At 48.9% G+C, this 16,177-nt stretch overlaps 1 protein-coding gene and 2 non-coding genes across 3 annotated transcripts; 1 reads left to right on the top strand and 2 right to left on the bottom strand.

The window, feature by feature from the left end:
* Positions 1–231: 231 nt before the first annotated feature.
* On the top strand, positions 232–12,295 carry LOC135805167 (metallophosphoesterase MPPED2-like; the record flags this gene model as incomplete). Its single annotated transcript, XM_065319170.1, is given in 5 exon segments — positions 232–382; positions 1,412–1,572; positions 1,813–2,175; positions 2,432–2,658; positions 11,334–12,295. Coding segments are annotated over 5 exon segments (924 nt in total). The 3' UTR covers positions 11,462–12,295.
* Positions 12,296–13,483: 1,188 nt separating this feature from the next.
* On the bottom strand, positions 13,484–13,602 carry LOC135807714 (5S ribosomal RNA). Its single transcript, XR_010551982.1, has one exon. It is a non-coding gene; the product is annotated as a 5S ribosomal RNA (ribosomal RNA).
* A 1,074-nt stretch (positions 13,603–14,676) lies between these two features.
* LOC135807704 (5S ribosomal RNA) lies at positions 14,677–14,795 on the bottom strand. The gene has a single exon (XR_010551973.1). It is a non-coding gene; the product is annotated as a 5S ribosomal RNA (ribosomal RNA).
* Positions 14,796–16,177: the final 1,382 nt, after the last annotated feature.

The raw sequence follows: 16,177 nt of genomic DNA, 5'->3' as shown, positions 1-16,177 counted from the left end.
TAGTCTGCCTGGACTATCTGCCGTCAGAAGCAACACTCACTGACCCTGGCTGAGTTGTGACTTGTGTCGCTAGGAAGACTCCATCATTGACACAATGCCAATGATCGGTTGAACTGTACATACTAGCCACACCTGAGCTCAGGACAACGAGATGCTGTGTCGTGATTGAAAATTCCTGAATCACTTTGACAGGCTTTTCATTCGAGCGAAAACTCCCCACCGGGTATTATGATGATAATCGAGTCGGTCATATCTGACCAGTTTAGTTACTAGTAGTTCTGAGTGAAGTCGTTCAGTCCTGCTCCCGCGTTCCGCAAATCTGCCGCTCGTCGTTCTGATGGAGCGTTTGCTCGGATCATCCAAGAAGGAGCCTGTCGGTGTGGTAAGAAAGTCGACAGGGGATTTTCATGATTTTGGGAAGTCCTTGTTCTCATTCTCACAGTACTGCAACTACATTGTAATTACTAACCGTTTACAAGCAGAGCTCGAGTATAATAGATCTGAATTGAAATATTGGTAAAAAAATATGTACATAATAGATCTCAGTCAGGGTTGGATCTGACACGGTAACACTGCTAACAGTCACGGTACGCGTACACTGGGTAATTCGAATATAAGTAGGGATACATGCAGTCGTTAGCAAACAGTGTCAGGTTTTTGTCCATAAAATAATTACTCCCTTTCGCCAAGATAAGTCTTCATGATACGAAAAATTCTCCATTGGTAAAAGTTTAGCTCTGAAACATGGCAGTTTTGAATTCAATTGAACCTCAGAACACAAACCATGCTCCTGGCAACTGAATGCTCAAAGTGGAAACTGATTCAAACGTCACAAAACGGGGGTTTCAGTGCTTTTCGGACTCAACATCCCTAACGAGTAATGGGTTAGGTGATTATTACAGTCAGATTTGATCGACTGGCTGGATGGACAAAACTTGGATTTTCGATATGCACAATCTACATTCTAAGTAACCAAAAAAATACCCGACCGACCGACCGTGGTACGGATGATTGAAGTGATCAGAAACAACGAATTAATTCTATGTGGCCCCAGTAGATATTATTTGGGTGAGGCACACACTCAACAGTATTAACAGTAAACAGACTAAACTCTGTTAACACCTTACTGCCATCAGCAGTACAGACGTTCGCGTGCCGTGCATTTATTCCAGTGACATCACTCTAACAGGCGCAATGAATGGTCACAGTCAGATAAAACAAATTCCCAGACTGGTTCTTCAAGGAAAGCCTCAACCTGGTTTACTAAGAACAAAATCTCCTAGCATTCATAGCGTCCTGTTAGACTCAGATCATGCACGATCACGGCAAAGAACATATTGATATCTTGCTGAGAGCAAGTTGGCTTGCTACCATAGTAATAGTAATTCATGTGTTCATTAATTGCAACTAGAGATCACCTGAAGATGTATGGACCAGTAAACCAGCCACTACAGCAATGAAGATGCGTGGCGACCCCACAACAGCCTGGAGTGTCCTGCAGACGGTATCGCCACGTACTGTAGTGGAGAAACTTGCAGATCCCAGCTCACCATGTCCCGAAGGACATACAAGGTACACAGCAAGTATACATGTACATACTGTGCACACTGGCTATTGACTTCTCCTATGTTTACACTGTGTCATGGGTTTTTATCTCAACTAGACTATACTGATTTCTACGGTGTTGTATTTAATGTCCGGGACTTTGTCATGTGTTTTATGGCTGATGGTGCTACCTTTAGTTGTACTTGTGTGATTTCAGTGCATCATTCCACCTTGTGGGTGCTCCGCTTGTGTTCTGGATTTCATTAGATTTGTGTGTCTGTCGGATACGCATGGACGGTCCAAGCGTTTCCAATTTGAAGTGCCATGGGGCCATGTTCTCCTGCATGCTGGTGACTTCACTGATGTTGGCCAGCCCAGTCAGGTGAAAGAGTTCAACGACTACCTTGCCGGGCTGCCGCACGAACACAAGATTGTCATTGCTGGAAATCATGACCTGACGTTCCATTCGGAGCAGTGGGACCGGTTCCAGGCGGAGTCTCGTTTCACCATGCATGCGCCGGAGCTGAAGGAAGCGAAGAGTGATGGCGTCAAAGCTCTCTTGAAGGACTGCACATACATCGAGGATGCTGAAGTAATTGTCCGTGGCTTTCGCATATACGGCTCGCCATGGTGAGGCTTACCATCATTCTAATACCAAGCAAAACTGTGGAATATTATCACACAGTTTTGCTTGATATTCGTTCCTGATGCCTGTTTCCATGGACGTGCGGTTCAGTCTTATACAGTCTTATACGTTATACTTTGCATGTTTGCAAGGACCTTGGTCTACAGGTTGTGATGGTTTACAAGCAGCCTTTTGAATGTATCCGGCATGGCTTCATCCAATGCCAAACTGCCTGTGTGCAATGCATGTGTGTTGCCCCAGGCAGCCAGAGTTCTGTGACTGGGCATTCAATCTGCCCCGCGGCGATGCTTGCCTGGAGAAGTGGCAGAGGATCCCGTCGAACACTGACATCCTGATGACGCACGGCCCGCCCATTGGACATGGTGACCTTTGCTCTAACGGCTTGCGAGCTGGTTGTGTGGATTTGCTGCGCGAGGTACAACATCGCATCAAACCCAAATTCCACGTTTTTGGGCACATTCATGAAGGTAAGGTCACTAAGGTGACAGTACTATGGAGGTTGTGGAAGAACTATCCACCATAGCGATGGAGAGGTTGGTGGTGGGGTGGTGGGGAGAGTTACTGTAATTTCGCCAACACTCCAAAGCTGTGCTTAGTATGACGATAGTGTAAATGTGATAATAAGACAAGAAAGACGAAGCAAACTCTATGAGCACCAAAGAAAAACTCTACCAATGAACAAGAAACCCACCAAGACAAGGCTACTTCTCGCCCAGAGGAACAGTCCCGAAAAGGTGCTATGAAACCAGAAAAGGATACAAGAAAAGAAACAAGTGCAAAATTCCGTACTGCGCCGCACGGTGCGTGAGAACCCCGCGCGGGATCAGCGGAAACTTCGCGGAGAGATTTAGGACACGCATTGCCAAAAGGAGAAGTGTGAAGAGGTCAAAGTACAAGTGCGATTCCAGTGCAAAACAGCAGATCACAGAAAACTATCGCAGGCAAGTCAAACTACACGTATGCATGCGTACCACTACGGCACTAGCAGATCCGCGGATCTAGCGCTAGCAACAATCGCTCGTGATCACATGATCAATGACATAATAATTATTCAAAAATGGCGCTGCTGCGACTGCACACTTCGGCAGCTGGCACATGCACATGGCAAGAAAGAAACGAAAATAATTCAAAAACAGTTCGAACACGTACACAACGAAGGAATAAGTTTGAGAGAACAATAAATTTATCAAGTAGAACAATGTAGTATAAATCTGCCAGGGGGTGCTTGCACCTAGCGCTGGGTGACAGTAAGCGCTGACAGACAGAAGAGAAAGAACTAACAGAGGAAGAGAAATACTACAGAGCTGCAGAACGACGATCAAACGGCAAATTCAGTAAGTCTGTCTGAGCACGCAGCGCGGACATTCTCCCACCTAGTAACTGACTGCAGTTACTTACGTACATCCAAGTAACACAAACAGGCTACTGGCCGGCGGTACACTCCGGTGGTTGTCTTGACATCAGCGACTCGAACGGTGCCATCTCGGCCAGGGTGAACTGCGATCACGATGCCACGCGGCCAAACTCCACGTGTGGCCTTGTCGTCAGCTATAACAACTACATCACCGGGTGCCAGTTGACGGCATGGCTGGTGCCACTTGGTGCGACGTGTTAGCGTAGGTAGGTATTCCTTGACCCATCGACGCCAGAACATCTCTGTGAGCGCTTGGGCGACACGCCACTGCTTGCGCAAACACAGGTCGGCGTTGTTGAAGACTCCAGGACATAGCGCTGCACTGGATGTACCAATCAGGAAATGGTTGGGTGTCAGACATTCGTCGTCTTCGGCGTCCAGAGGTACATGCGTTAACGGGCGACCATTGACCAGGCTCTCGGCTTCAGCAAACACAGTCAGCAAAGATTCATCACGTGGATGCTGTTCCGTCAGTGATGCTCGCAAAGCAACTTTCACGGATCGCACGAGTCGTTCCCAGGCCCCACCCATGTGGGGAGCTGCTGGAGGGTTGAAGTGCCACTCAATACTACGAGCCGTCAATTCGGCAGTCAGACGATCCTGATCAAGCTCACCAATGCTCTCCCGCAGCTCTCGGTCTGCTCCTCGCAGATTGGTGCCGTTATCTGAGTAGATGGCGGCTGGCTGCCCTCGTCTGGCACTCATACGTCTGATGCTCTGGATACAGGCGTCGGTAGTGAGGCTGTGTGCAACTTCCAAGTGCACTGCTCGTGTGCTCATACACGTAAATAACACACCGTACCGCTTCTCGCGGCGACGACCAACCGTGACCTCCATCGGGCCAAAGTAGTCCATTCCTGTGTTCGTAAATGGTCTGACATTGGCTGTGATACGGCACTCTGGTAGCTGGCCCATCTCAGGCTGCAGCGGAATGACACGCTCGTTCTTGCACCGCTGACATTCGGTCCATGTTCTTCTCACAGCGACGCGTAGCTTCAGAATCCAGTAGCACTGGCGCAGGTCGTTCGCCATGCGTTCCTGTCCATGGTGGCCATTCCACACATGGTGCTGCTGCAGTAGCAGACGCGTGTACCGATGGTCTGGGTCCAATATCACTGGTCGCTTTGCTGATGGACGGAGTTCGGCTGCACTATCGGTTCGACCAAACACCCTGATGACATCATCATCGAGACCAGCTGACAGCTTGTAGAGGCGGCTACTACGGCTGACTGGCTCTCCCTTCTGCAGTGATGCTAGCTCATCAGGAAAGCAGTCTTGCTGGACGGTCTTCCACCACAGCGTCTGTGCGTGCTGAACTTCGGACGCCAGCAACTCAGCTGGTAGCTTGGTCGACTTCCTTGCAACACTAGCCTTCAGCTTACGGACATAGCGGACTACCCATGCCGTGGTGCGTACAAGCTTGTGCCATGACGAAAACCGTTCAGGGTCTGGCAGACAGAGGCGATTTGTACGTTGAGCAGCATGTCCGACGAACTCCTTCTTCAGTTCAGCATCATCGGCGTCGTTCTCAACAGGCTCACTGGTGGATGGTACCGTTGGCCACTGTGATGTCGGCTCCTTCAGAAACGCTGGACCTGTGAACCAGCGGCTTGTTGGCGGGATCTCATTCACCGCGACGCCTCTGCTGGCTAGATCTGCGACATTGTCGATCGTCGACACCCAGTGCCAATCATCTGGGTTTGACAGCTCAGACAGCTCGCCAACACGATGTGCGACGAATGGCTTGTAGCGGCGACCGTCTGACTTGATCCAGCAGAGTACGGTCCGCGAGTCGCTCCAGAACACGGTGGAGTCGGGCTGGATCCTGTGGCTGCTAGTGATTGCGTTTGCAATCCGAGCTCCGAGCAGCGCGGCTTGCAGCTCAAGACGCGGTATTGACAGCGGCTTCAGCGGTGCGACCCGGGACTTTGCCGTAACGAGCGCCGTGTCGACTGTTCCGTCGTTCAGCTGAAAGCGAAAGTAGCCGACGGCGGCGAATGCAAGTTCACTGGCATCACAGAAGACGTGAAGCTGGACGTTAGCGACTCCTCCGGGCTTCAAACTGTAGCATCTTGGTATTGCCAGCTTGCCGAGCTCCGTCAGCTCCCCACACCAGCTCGTCCATTCGCCTTGCAGCGACCTTGGCAGCTCATCATCCCAGCCAATGGACGCTCGCCAGATGCTTTGAATCAGGACTCGAGCTCTGATGGAGTAACAGGCGACGAGGCCGAGTGGGTCAAACACTGACATCACAGTGCTGAGTGCCTGACGCTTCGTCGTGCTTTTGGATGTCAGCATCTGTTCTAGGCGGAGCTTACTGACATGGAAACCAAGCGTGTCGGCACTGGGGTCCCAGATCATTCCCAGCGTACGCTCCACTGACGTTGCAGGATCGACGTCCAGACTTACGATGCTTGATGGTGCGCGCATCTCAATCGGCACTGCTTCAAGCACAGTCGGTGAGTTGCTAACCCAGTTCCTGATGTGGAAGCCACCTTGTCTGTGGATGTCAATCACATCTGTCACGATCTTGACTGCTTCTTTGGTCTCGGCACAGCTGTCAAAGTAGTCATCGACATAGTGATGCTCGACAATACCCTGTACTGCACGGAGCTTGTCACGATGCTCGGCAGCATTGATGTTCTTCACGAACTGCGCCGACGTCGGTGAAGAGGTTGACCCGAAAGTCATCACCCTCATCTGGTAGACAGTCGGTTTGCTGTTGCGGTCCTGCCCACGCCACAGGAATCGTTGAGCGCAGCGATCTTGTGGCCTAATAACCACTTGGTGGAACATCTCTTGTATGTCACCACCAAATGCGATGGCCTCCTCGCGGAAACCAAACAGTACGGCTGGCAGCGGTCGCAACAGGTCAGGGCCAGAGAGCAGGGCGTCATTCAGGCTACTTCCCCCGGTTTTCGATGCAGCATCGAAAACCAACCGTAGCTTGTCCGGCTTGTTGGGGTTGGTGACCCCAAAGTGCGGGAGATACCAGGTGGTGTTGGAGTCCACCGCTGCCTGATGGGGAGATAGAATCTCCGCGTAGCGCTTGTCGACATACTCAGCAATCTTCTCGTCGTACTTCGCTAGCAGCGATGGGTTGCGGTCAAGCTTGCGCTCAAGGCTGCGGAGTCGATTGAACGCGTTGCCGTAGCTACGTGGCAGCACTGGGTCGTCTTTGCGCCACAGGAGCCCCGTCTCCCACCTAGTCTCGTCAAACCGCTGTGTTGTCGCCTGCAGCAGCTCAAATGCCCGCAGCTCTTCACGGTTGTGGGCTGTAGCGTGCGGCACCTTGACTCCGAAATCGTCAGTCCTAAACGACGATTTGACTAGCTGGTGAAGTTCTTCATCCTCGGTAGAGATGGTTTGCAGAACGACGTCATCCACTCTGCCCTGACGATGAGATGACCGACCGTGCACGACCCACCCAAGCTTGGTTCGCGAGGCGATCGGCGCGTTGGGCGCGCCTTCAATGACCTCTCGCCCGACCGTCAGGCTGACATTGTCCTGGCCGATCAGGAGCTGGGGCTTTTTGTTATCGAGTGTGTGGACCGGCACGTCTTTCAGATGCGGCCACTGGTTCAGCGCCTTTGCAGACGTCACCGGCTGACACGTCAAATCGAGGTTGTTCACTGTCCTGGCATTTCTCAGCTGAAAGGTCTCATCTCCCTGCAACCCAGCAATCTGCAGGTTCAAGGACATGGACTGAGGATGGTGCTGATGCTGCTTATCTGTCCACGTGAGAGACAGCGGCTTCACTGGGCCAGACGCTTGCAGGGTCTTGGCTAATTGGGTGTCTACTAGTGTCACTGTAGATCCCTCATCAAACAGTGCGTACGTCATCACTTCGTTGTCGCCATTTATCAGGCGTACCGGTACTGTTCGGAGGATGACGCTCGCAGATGGCTTCTGCATGCTGCAGGTCACGTGTGATCCCGTCGTGATGGAGTTAGTCTGCTCACTATCAGCAGAGACTCTGCGTTGTCCTTGTTGCTCATAGTTCTGCGGATGTAACAGAGGGTGGTGAAGACTCGTGCAGCCATCTACGCCACATGGCTTGCTCCGTTGGCAGTTTCGTGCACCATGCCCATACCCGAGACACACATAGCACCGGTTTGCAGACCGGGCCCACTTACGCCGTTCACTCTGGCTCACATCCTTGAATGATTTGCAGGACGAAACTGAGTGGCCGGCTTTCTCGCAGAAGGCGCATGCCCTTGGTTTGCGCTTCTGTTCGGAGATAGTCGCCATTAGTTGACCGGCCCGCCGTTTCGACTGTTCTCCACCGCTGGTGTTGGTGTTGCCAACGATTGGTGGGCTCACATGGTAAGCTGCAGCCGCACGCTCTGTCAGCCAATCTGACAAATCCTTCAGCGTGGAACGGCGACCAAGACTCTGCACATGCTCTCCCCAGCGGAGGCGCAGCTCATTTGGCAGCTTTGCCACGATGTCTTGGCGGAGCTGCGGATTTGTGAGATGATCCGTCTCCTCCAACAGCTCCATGGTGCTTACCAGGTTCCGCACAGCACTGGTGAGCTCGATTATGCTCTCCAGATCCACTGTTTTAATGCTGTTTAATTCCTTGGTGCGCTTTATGAGCGACTGGATGATGAGGTCAGGGTTGCCAAACCTGAGCCTCAGCATGCTGATCACCTGGTCAACATTGTCAGGAACTGTCAGCATTCCCGCCACAAGGTTTCGCGCCTTTCCCTTTAGCGCCTTTGCCAACCGAGCCATGTTCTCACTTGGAGAAAACTCGCACTCCCTTGTTGACCGCTCATATGAGCTTAGGAAGGCGGGCCACTCCTCGGGGCTCCCAGAGAACAGTGGCAAATCTTTGTGGGCACTCTGCCGAGCGACAAAACGCTTCATATGATCAGTGCTGTTAGGCGCCATGGCCTTCATGGCAGCCCCCAAAGCTGATGCCAACTGCTCGACCGGTTCCGATTGACGCTGGAGCATGGCCTGGTATGCACGCTCTTTAAGCTGGTGCTCTCGTTGCTGTGCATCCAGCTGTTGGTGCAGAGAGGTTACGGATGCTGCCTCACTCTCTGCCACAGTGCCGACCGCTGACCGCATGGACGGTGGTTTCGGGGGTGGCGACGGTTTATCCAAACGCCCACGCGCACTTCTGGCTCGAGGTGCTGGTGTCGGTGCCAAATTTGTCGGTGTGCCCATATGCGTGTTACGCTCACCAGACGTTCTTTCCTCTATGGCCGCCATCTCCATCTCAACTCTGATAGCCTCGACTTTTTCAGCACTCTCCAACTCAATTTGGTGCTGTCGCCGCTGTAAATCGGCAAGTCTCTCCTCAGAGGCGAGTTGTGCGGCCAGTTTCGCCCTGCGTACGGTACTAACACTACTAGTAACAGACTCAACGAGCGACGGAGCAACTGAATATTCCCTCACCGAGGGCTCGGGCGTTTCCATGTCCGCGTCGACGCCGTACCAGTTCGGTCGTCGTGACTCCCGCTGGCTTCGCCTGACGGACATGACTAACAAACCAAACGATCTTCCACCCAACGTAGAAACGATCGCGATCAAAACACTTTCGTTACGTGACTCAGCAGCGTCCCGTACGAACTCTTTAGTGCTGTTCGTTCTTGATTTCTCCAATAGAAATCCGGCTCGAAGGACCATGTAATTTCGCCAACACTCCAAAGCTGTGCTTAGTATGACGATAGTGTAAATGTGATAATAAGACAAGAAAGACGAAGCAAACTCTATGAGCACCAAAGAAAAACTCTACCAATGAACAAGAAACCCACCAAGACAAGGCTACTTCTCGCCCAGAGGAACAGTCCCGAAAAGGTGCTATGAAACCAGAAAAGGATACAAGAAAAGAAACAAGTGCAAAATTCCGTACTGCGCCGCACGGTGCGTGAGAACCCCGCGCGGGATCAGCGGAAACTTCGCGGAGAGATTTAGGACACGCATTGCCAAAAGGAGAAGTGTGAAGAGGTCAAAGTACAAGTGCGATTCCAGTGCAAAACAGCAGATCACAGAAAACTATCGCAGGCAAGTCAAACTACACGTATGCATGCGTACCACTACGGCACTAGCAGATCCGCGGATCTAGCGCTAGCAACAATCGCTCGTGATCACATGATCAATGACATAATAATTATTCAAAAATGGCGCTGCTGCGACTGCACACTTCGGCAGCTGGCACATGCACATGGCAAGAAAGAAACGAAAATAATTCAAAAACAGTTCGAACACGTACACAACGAAGGAATAAGTTTGAGAGAACAATAAATTTATCAAGTAGAACAATGTAGTATAAATCTGCCAGGGGGTGCTTGCACCTAGCGCTGGGTGACAGTAAGCGCTGACAGACAGAAGAGAAAGAACTAACAGAGGAAGAGAAATACTACAGAGCTGCAGAACGACGATCAAACGGCAAATTCAGTAAGTCTGTCTGAGCACGCAGCGCGGACAGTTACGTCAACAGCAGACTGGGAACAGGAAGGGGTTCAGAGCAACAATGGGCACTGGTGGTGATTTATGATATTACATTTTCATAACTGGGCGCTGCTTGCTCGCATTTTCTGACAGTTTGTGGTAGCGTCGGTCTCACCAGACTTTAGTGTGCAGATATCAAAAGTTTTCGTTTTACGCAATCTCTATTAAAAATTCGTAAAGAAGTTCCCAGTTTTGAGTGGGGCTTGTCTACAAAGGAAAACCTACTGAAGTATTATTATATGACTTGCACATCACTGCTTAGTCTCTTCGCCGCGATGCAGGTACTTCAGTACTTGCATGATTCAGGTGCATTATGAATGAATTGCAAATCTCTTTGGGGCCACGCCAATATGTTTCCATTCTTGAAAGATGTCCCCGGTGTAGCCATAGCCAGCAATCGCATGTCATCACGTACATTGAAAATCAACATAATTTCGCGAATCGACATTTTTTTCAGGATCACTTTTCAACGAGGACGAAGCAAAGTCGGCCGAACGAAGCCTAGAGGAAGAAAATCACCCTCTCCACTTCACCATCATGATACTGACATAGATACGAGATGAAACAACTAAAAAATCCACAAGAAAACTGTACGACCATCATCGCGCTGACTTTGGCCTGACTTTGGGCTGAGAATTTCTATCACGATCAAAAATGTACGAGGAGCACTCAAAAATCAGCCACAGACGTACCTTTATCGCCCTCTACTCCTTTTTCAAGACACGAAAGTCGACTCTCCACTTTCAAACCAGGAATCAGACATACCAGTGGTCCTTTTCAGCTGCTCCACGAGCGCAGGAAATGTTCACCAAGGGGCGCAGAGCAGCATCCATTCCAGAAAAAGAGCTAAAATACGAGTGAGACTGCATGCCTGAGTACAGGAGTACATGTATGAGTACATGCAGAAAATAGTCAATTTCAGCGTTTCTGCTCCAACCAGCAACTAGCTTCGACTAGAAACAAAGATTACACCAAAGGATCAAACAACAACCATTTTCTGCAGTTTTTTTGCAGATGGCTTCCTTGTGCTTGGCCCAGCACGCCAAAAATCACACCTCGGAGGAGTACAAAAATTACGACTCTCAGATGTCCTCGATTGCTGGCCATGTCGTCTACTGGTGCTGCTTGCTTTGTGCCGTTGAAATCAATATGCCTGTCTTCTTCGACCATCGTGTTTCTCCATACAATTGTATAGCCGGTTGTAACGTGGATGTGCCAACTTTGCTTTACTTCTTCAACCATCGTGTTTGTGTGTCTATGCAGCGTACGGCATCACCACAGATGGCGTGACAACGTACATCAACGCTTCCAATTGTGACCTGAGATACCGTCCGCGGCAAGTGCCGATCGTTTTTGATCTGCCGAACCCGGCAGAGTCTGCATCCGAGTGAATGGCTGCTAAGGTGAACACAGCCAGCCAGTGACAGAACTGACTTGTTTGTAGCCATTGCTTGTAGGACACTGGGCCTAGTCGAGTAGAAAGAGAGTGGGTCCGCGGGACCATCGGCCTGCATGCCTGCTCATTCACTGGCATAGGATTGGCCAGTGTAGCTGGCTTCTGCTTGTTCGGATGCTACGCAAAGTCAGGGACCAAAACGTATACCCATTCTGAGCTGGTTTTAAGAAAACCTCGCAGAGCGTGAATAAAGTCTATCACATGTACACGCAAACACTAGTAGTCTTTGCTTTTATGGATATCTAATTCCATACAATGCATTCATGGCGTGCATGTACTTCAAGTATCACTTTACGGAGGATTGATAGTGCTTCTGCCAGATTGCCTGGTACGACTACCAGAGTATCAATATACTTCAGTAATAACATCATCAACGTATGGCTAGAGCTTCAACTCATGGAATTAATTTGATTTACATGGAACTTACTATTTAGATATCATTGGATGAAATAGAATACGAATAAGTATTCAAAACAAACGACGAGGACACAATAATTTGATAACCGCAATCAATAAGACAAGCTGAATCGACAAGTGTACACAAATGTCGATTCAACTTTTCGTCATAAGTATTCAGTGAATATTCATAACGAATGGAAAATAACGATACAGTACAATGATGATTAGTGATGAATGTTTTACGAAAACTTGTTCGAATCCTTCTTTCACATTGTTCTTTCTCAATTCGTTCTCTTTCTTTTTTTTCACACCATTGCACATTCTTTCTATTCGCTGTCATAAGTCGAATAAAGTAACCAAAATATTGTCATATCGGCTCGTCCTCTTTAGGCCATGGTAAAAAATAAAGTTGATTCTCGGTTCATGAGCCTGTGAAAATGGGTGCGAGCGAGAGATTTTTTTAGTTTATTTCCCACAAATTTTTTAATTCCAAAGATAGGGTCACACAAATGTACGTCATAGGTTATTAGAATTATTTTATTATTCAGGCCAGGGAGTAGAAAAATACCGGTATTTTACTACTCCCTGGTTCATGCCTTTCGCATTGACCGTTTTCATGTGCGCATATGCATGCATAGAAATAATAATAAATCATCGGTGCGCCGCCAAAAATCGGTGCGCGCGTACTTGAGAATCAAAGATAATTTTTACCATGGCCTTATCACGGTTCCTTTAAAGAATGCAATCTCCCGGGCCGCCGTATCTGCTCTAAAACCTCTTCCTATGAATGAAGCTACAGGAAGCCTCACCACTACTACTATCCCCGCCGCTTGTTGGAATTGAAAAGGTTTGTCATTGTTTTGTACTTCTTCATTGTGCATAAAATTAACGGATGGCATATACAAACTAGTGTGCATTTGTCCTCTCTATGATTGACATGTAGGCCAGTCTGACCGCACGGTTTTCGTACTTGGCTTGATCGGAGTCTTCTCTACTCAGGGTGTTTGCGGGTTCATGCCATGGACAAGTAAGGATGTCATGCAGTTCGTTACCTGTACATGCACTATCCCTCCTTGTCCATGGCCGCTATCACAAGATGCTCACCTCCAAAGTAGATTCTAGTCAGTGCAGGAAGAAAATGAAATGCAATGATTCCCGATGAATATGGCTGATGGCCGCATACTTTCTCCCCTTCTGCATGGGATGTCTGGGGAGGGGGAAGGAAAAAGCCTGCCAAAAAAAGGCCAAAGCACCAGCACATCATGCACCCATGACCAGACATGCATGCAGGACGAACCCATGCAACCACTCACCCCACCAGGGTCAAACTGGCTAGTTTCTTGCAAAAGACAGTGTAGTCAGTGAGTGTGTCCCACAATGGCTGGGGGGCATGGGGAGGGGACAAAGCTCAAAACAAACAAACCCCGAGAATACAACCTGGCGCACACAACCCGCGAACCACCCACCGACGCACGCCACAGCTAGCTTGACTAGAAAGTAGTACAGAGAATAAGAAAAACCTGATGACAACTGAGAAGAAAAGACAAGGAAAGAAAAAAGTCTACAGCACGAGGAATTCCCAGGCGGTCACCCATCCAAGTACTAACCTCGCCCGACGTTGCTTGACTTCGGTGATCGGACGAGGACCGGTATTTTCAACGTGGTATGGCCGTAGACCTCCTTCTCGATTGGACGACTCGTCTTATACAAGATTCGTCGTCAATGCATGTTCACTCCCTCCTTGTCCATGGCCGCTATGATCACAAGCTTCTCACCTTTCAAACTGGAGTCTAGGGTGCTGGTGTGTACCACAATGGCTTGGGGCATGGGGAGGGGACAAAGCTGAAAACATACAAACAAACCCCAAGAATACAACCTGGCGCACACGACCCGCGAACCACCCACCGACGCACGCCACAGCTAGCTAGACTAGTTAGTAGTAGAAAGAATGCGTCTACGGCTTTCTATCCTTGCCTCACAGTGCAGTTGTTGGATCGCTTGGTCAAGATTTTCAAATCCGGAATTCGCGCCGTTTTCCAGGTGCCTTCTACTACCCCATCATCCCCTCTTCTCTGTCGACTTGATCTTCTTACTCTTACTCAGATATATAAGCAAAAATTATTATTTTTTGTTCACAGATGTCTTGGTACTGAAATGATCAGTAATCTTTTCAGCACTTTCTTTGATTTAGTCAATGGTCGTGCCACACGGGGTCAGGCTTCACGTCTCAGCGGCTTCGTGTCCCGTTTTTGCCGGGTCCTTCCGGTCGATCCACTGTTCAGTTCATTGGTAGTGTGTACTGGAACTGCCTGCCGCCTGATGTCCGCTCCATCACAATTCCTTCTGCATTTAAGAAAGCAATTACAAACGATATCTTAAACTCTCTTACCCTCTCCTAAGATCTCAAAGACGCATAACTGTCAACATTCCCTCAACCCTGGAACCTTTCCATCCGTTGCATTATTTTCATGAAAAATTCATCAAATTCAAATTCGTTACTTGTAGTACTCCCTCATTGATTTGTTTCCGTCTTCTCTTTGTGCCTTGTTCATGATTGTATTTTCCTCTTCCTCCTTTTCTTATATCACCACCTTCATCATTTTGCGAGAACTGTGGCATTACGCCCAGTGAGAAGGCAGATTTTGCCTGTGCTTCTGGTGAAGTAAAATAAAGCTAAACAAACAAACAAACAAAGAAGAAGAAAAAACCGGATGAAAACTGAGAAAAAAAGAAAAGAAAAGAAAAGAAGAAAGTCTACAGCACGAGGTATTCCCAGGCGGTCACCCATCCAAGTACTAACCTCGCCCGACGTTGCTTGACTTCGGTGATCGGACGAGAACCGGTATTTTCAAAGTGGTATGGCCGTAGACATCCTTCTCGAGTCGACGACTCGTCTTATACAAGATTCGTCGTCACTGCATGTTCACTCCCTACTTGTCCATGGCCGCTATGATCACAAGCTTCTCACCTTTCAAACTGGAGTCTAGCGTGTGCAGGATGAAAATGAAATGCTATGATTGCCCATGATCATGACTGATGGCCGCATACCGTTACTTTCTCCCCTTCTGCATGGGATGCCTGGGGATGGGAGGGACAAAGCCTGCCCAAAGCACCCGCACATCATGCACCCGTGACCAGACATGCATGCAAGACGAACGCATGCAACCACTCACCCCACCAGGGTCAAACTGGCTAGTTTCTTGCAAAAGACAGTGTAGTCAGTGAGTGTGTCCCACAATGGCTGGGGGGCATGGGGAGGGGACATAGTCTGGGGGCCAGGGGGATTATTTTTGAAGTTTCGTTCCGGGTAAGAGGGAACCAAGTTTTGTCGATTTGAGTGTCAAGTATCTTCAAAACGCTGCAAGATGGTATGCCATTCAATCAAAATTTCCATCGGGAAGGTCATACAATGAAGGTGGAAAGAATTGATGATGGTTGCCATGGCAACAAATCAGTTAATTCAAATATACAGGAGAACTATGCGATATTTTGACAACATTCCTGCTGGATATAAACATATCCAATACGTATGACTGGTTGGCCAAGTTTGACTGAAAACAAATAAACTTCAGGGCCTCAAAGGTGAATTATAAAATCGGATCTACTGCAACTATACATTACTGTACATGCGTAATTAAATATGCATGCATACACCGACAACTGTAGAAATATATTGGTGACCAGTGTACATGTGACATCTATAAAGCCTTTTAGAAAAGAGGTAGAAATGAATAGAGTAGTCTGTGACCACTGGTGATCTAATGGATATACATGTACAGTCGTCCCTCTCTAATCCGGCACTTTATAATCCAGCACCCTCGATAAACCAGCACAATTTTCAGTAGCCAAAATGTCCGCTTCATGCACATTGCAGCAGTAAATCAGATTTGTTAATCCAGCACCCTCCCTAATCCAGCAGATTTCCGTGGCACAAATGGTGCCGGATTATAGAGGGACCACTGTACATGTACATGTACATGCCTGAGATGGCATGAAACTTTGTTGTGACTGATCAAGCCATCTGTTGTTCTGACTAGTGTGTACATGTACATGTATGTATGTATGGCGAAGAGGAAAATGTAGAGGGAAATAGAGCACGCCAAAGCAGTTCTCTAAGTACCTATCAGTTGGTAGCAACAAAGAAGAGCTTGTGGCATTCTTTGGTGGTGAAGTGGCAGCTCCCGGACAACCTGACAAGGTGCCCCCAGGCAAGGAACTGGTTGTCACTGCGGGCCAAGAGTCACAATTGTCA

The sequence above is a fragment of the Sycon ciliatum genome, chromosome 1 (genome assembly GCF_964019385.1).
Source record: "Sycon ciliatum chromosome 1, ocSycCili1.1, whole genome shotgun sequence".
NCBI classification, from domain to species: Eukaryota; Metazoa; Porifera; class Calcarea; order Leucosolenida; family Sycettidae; genus Sycon; species Sycon ciliatum.
This window is presented reverse-complemented; position numbering and strand designations above follow the sequence as displayed.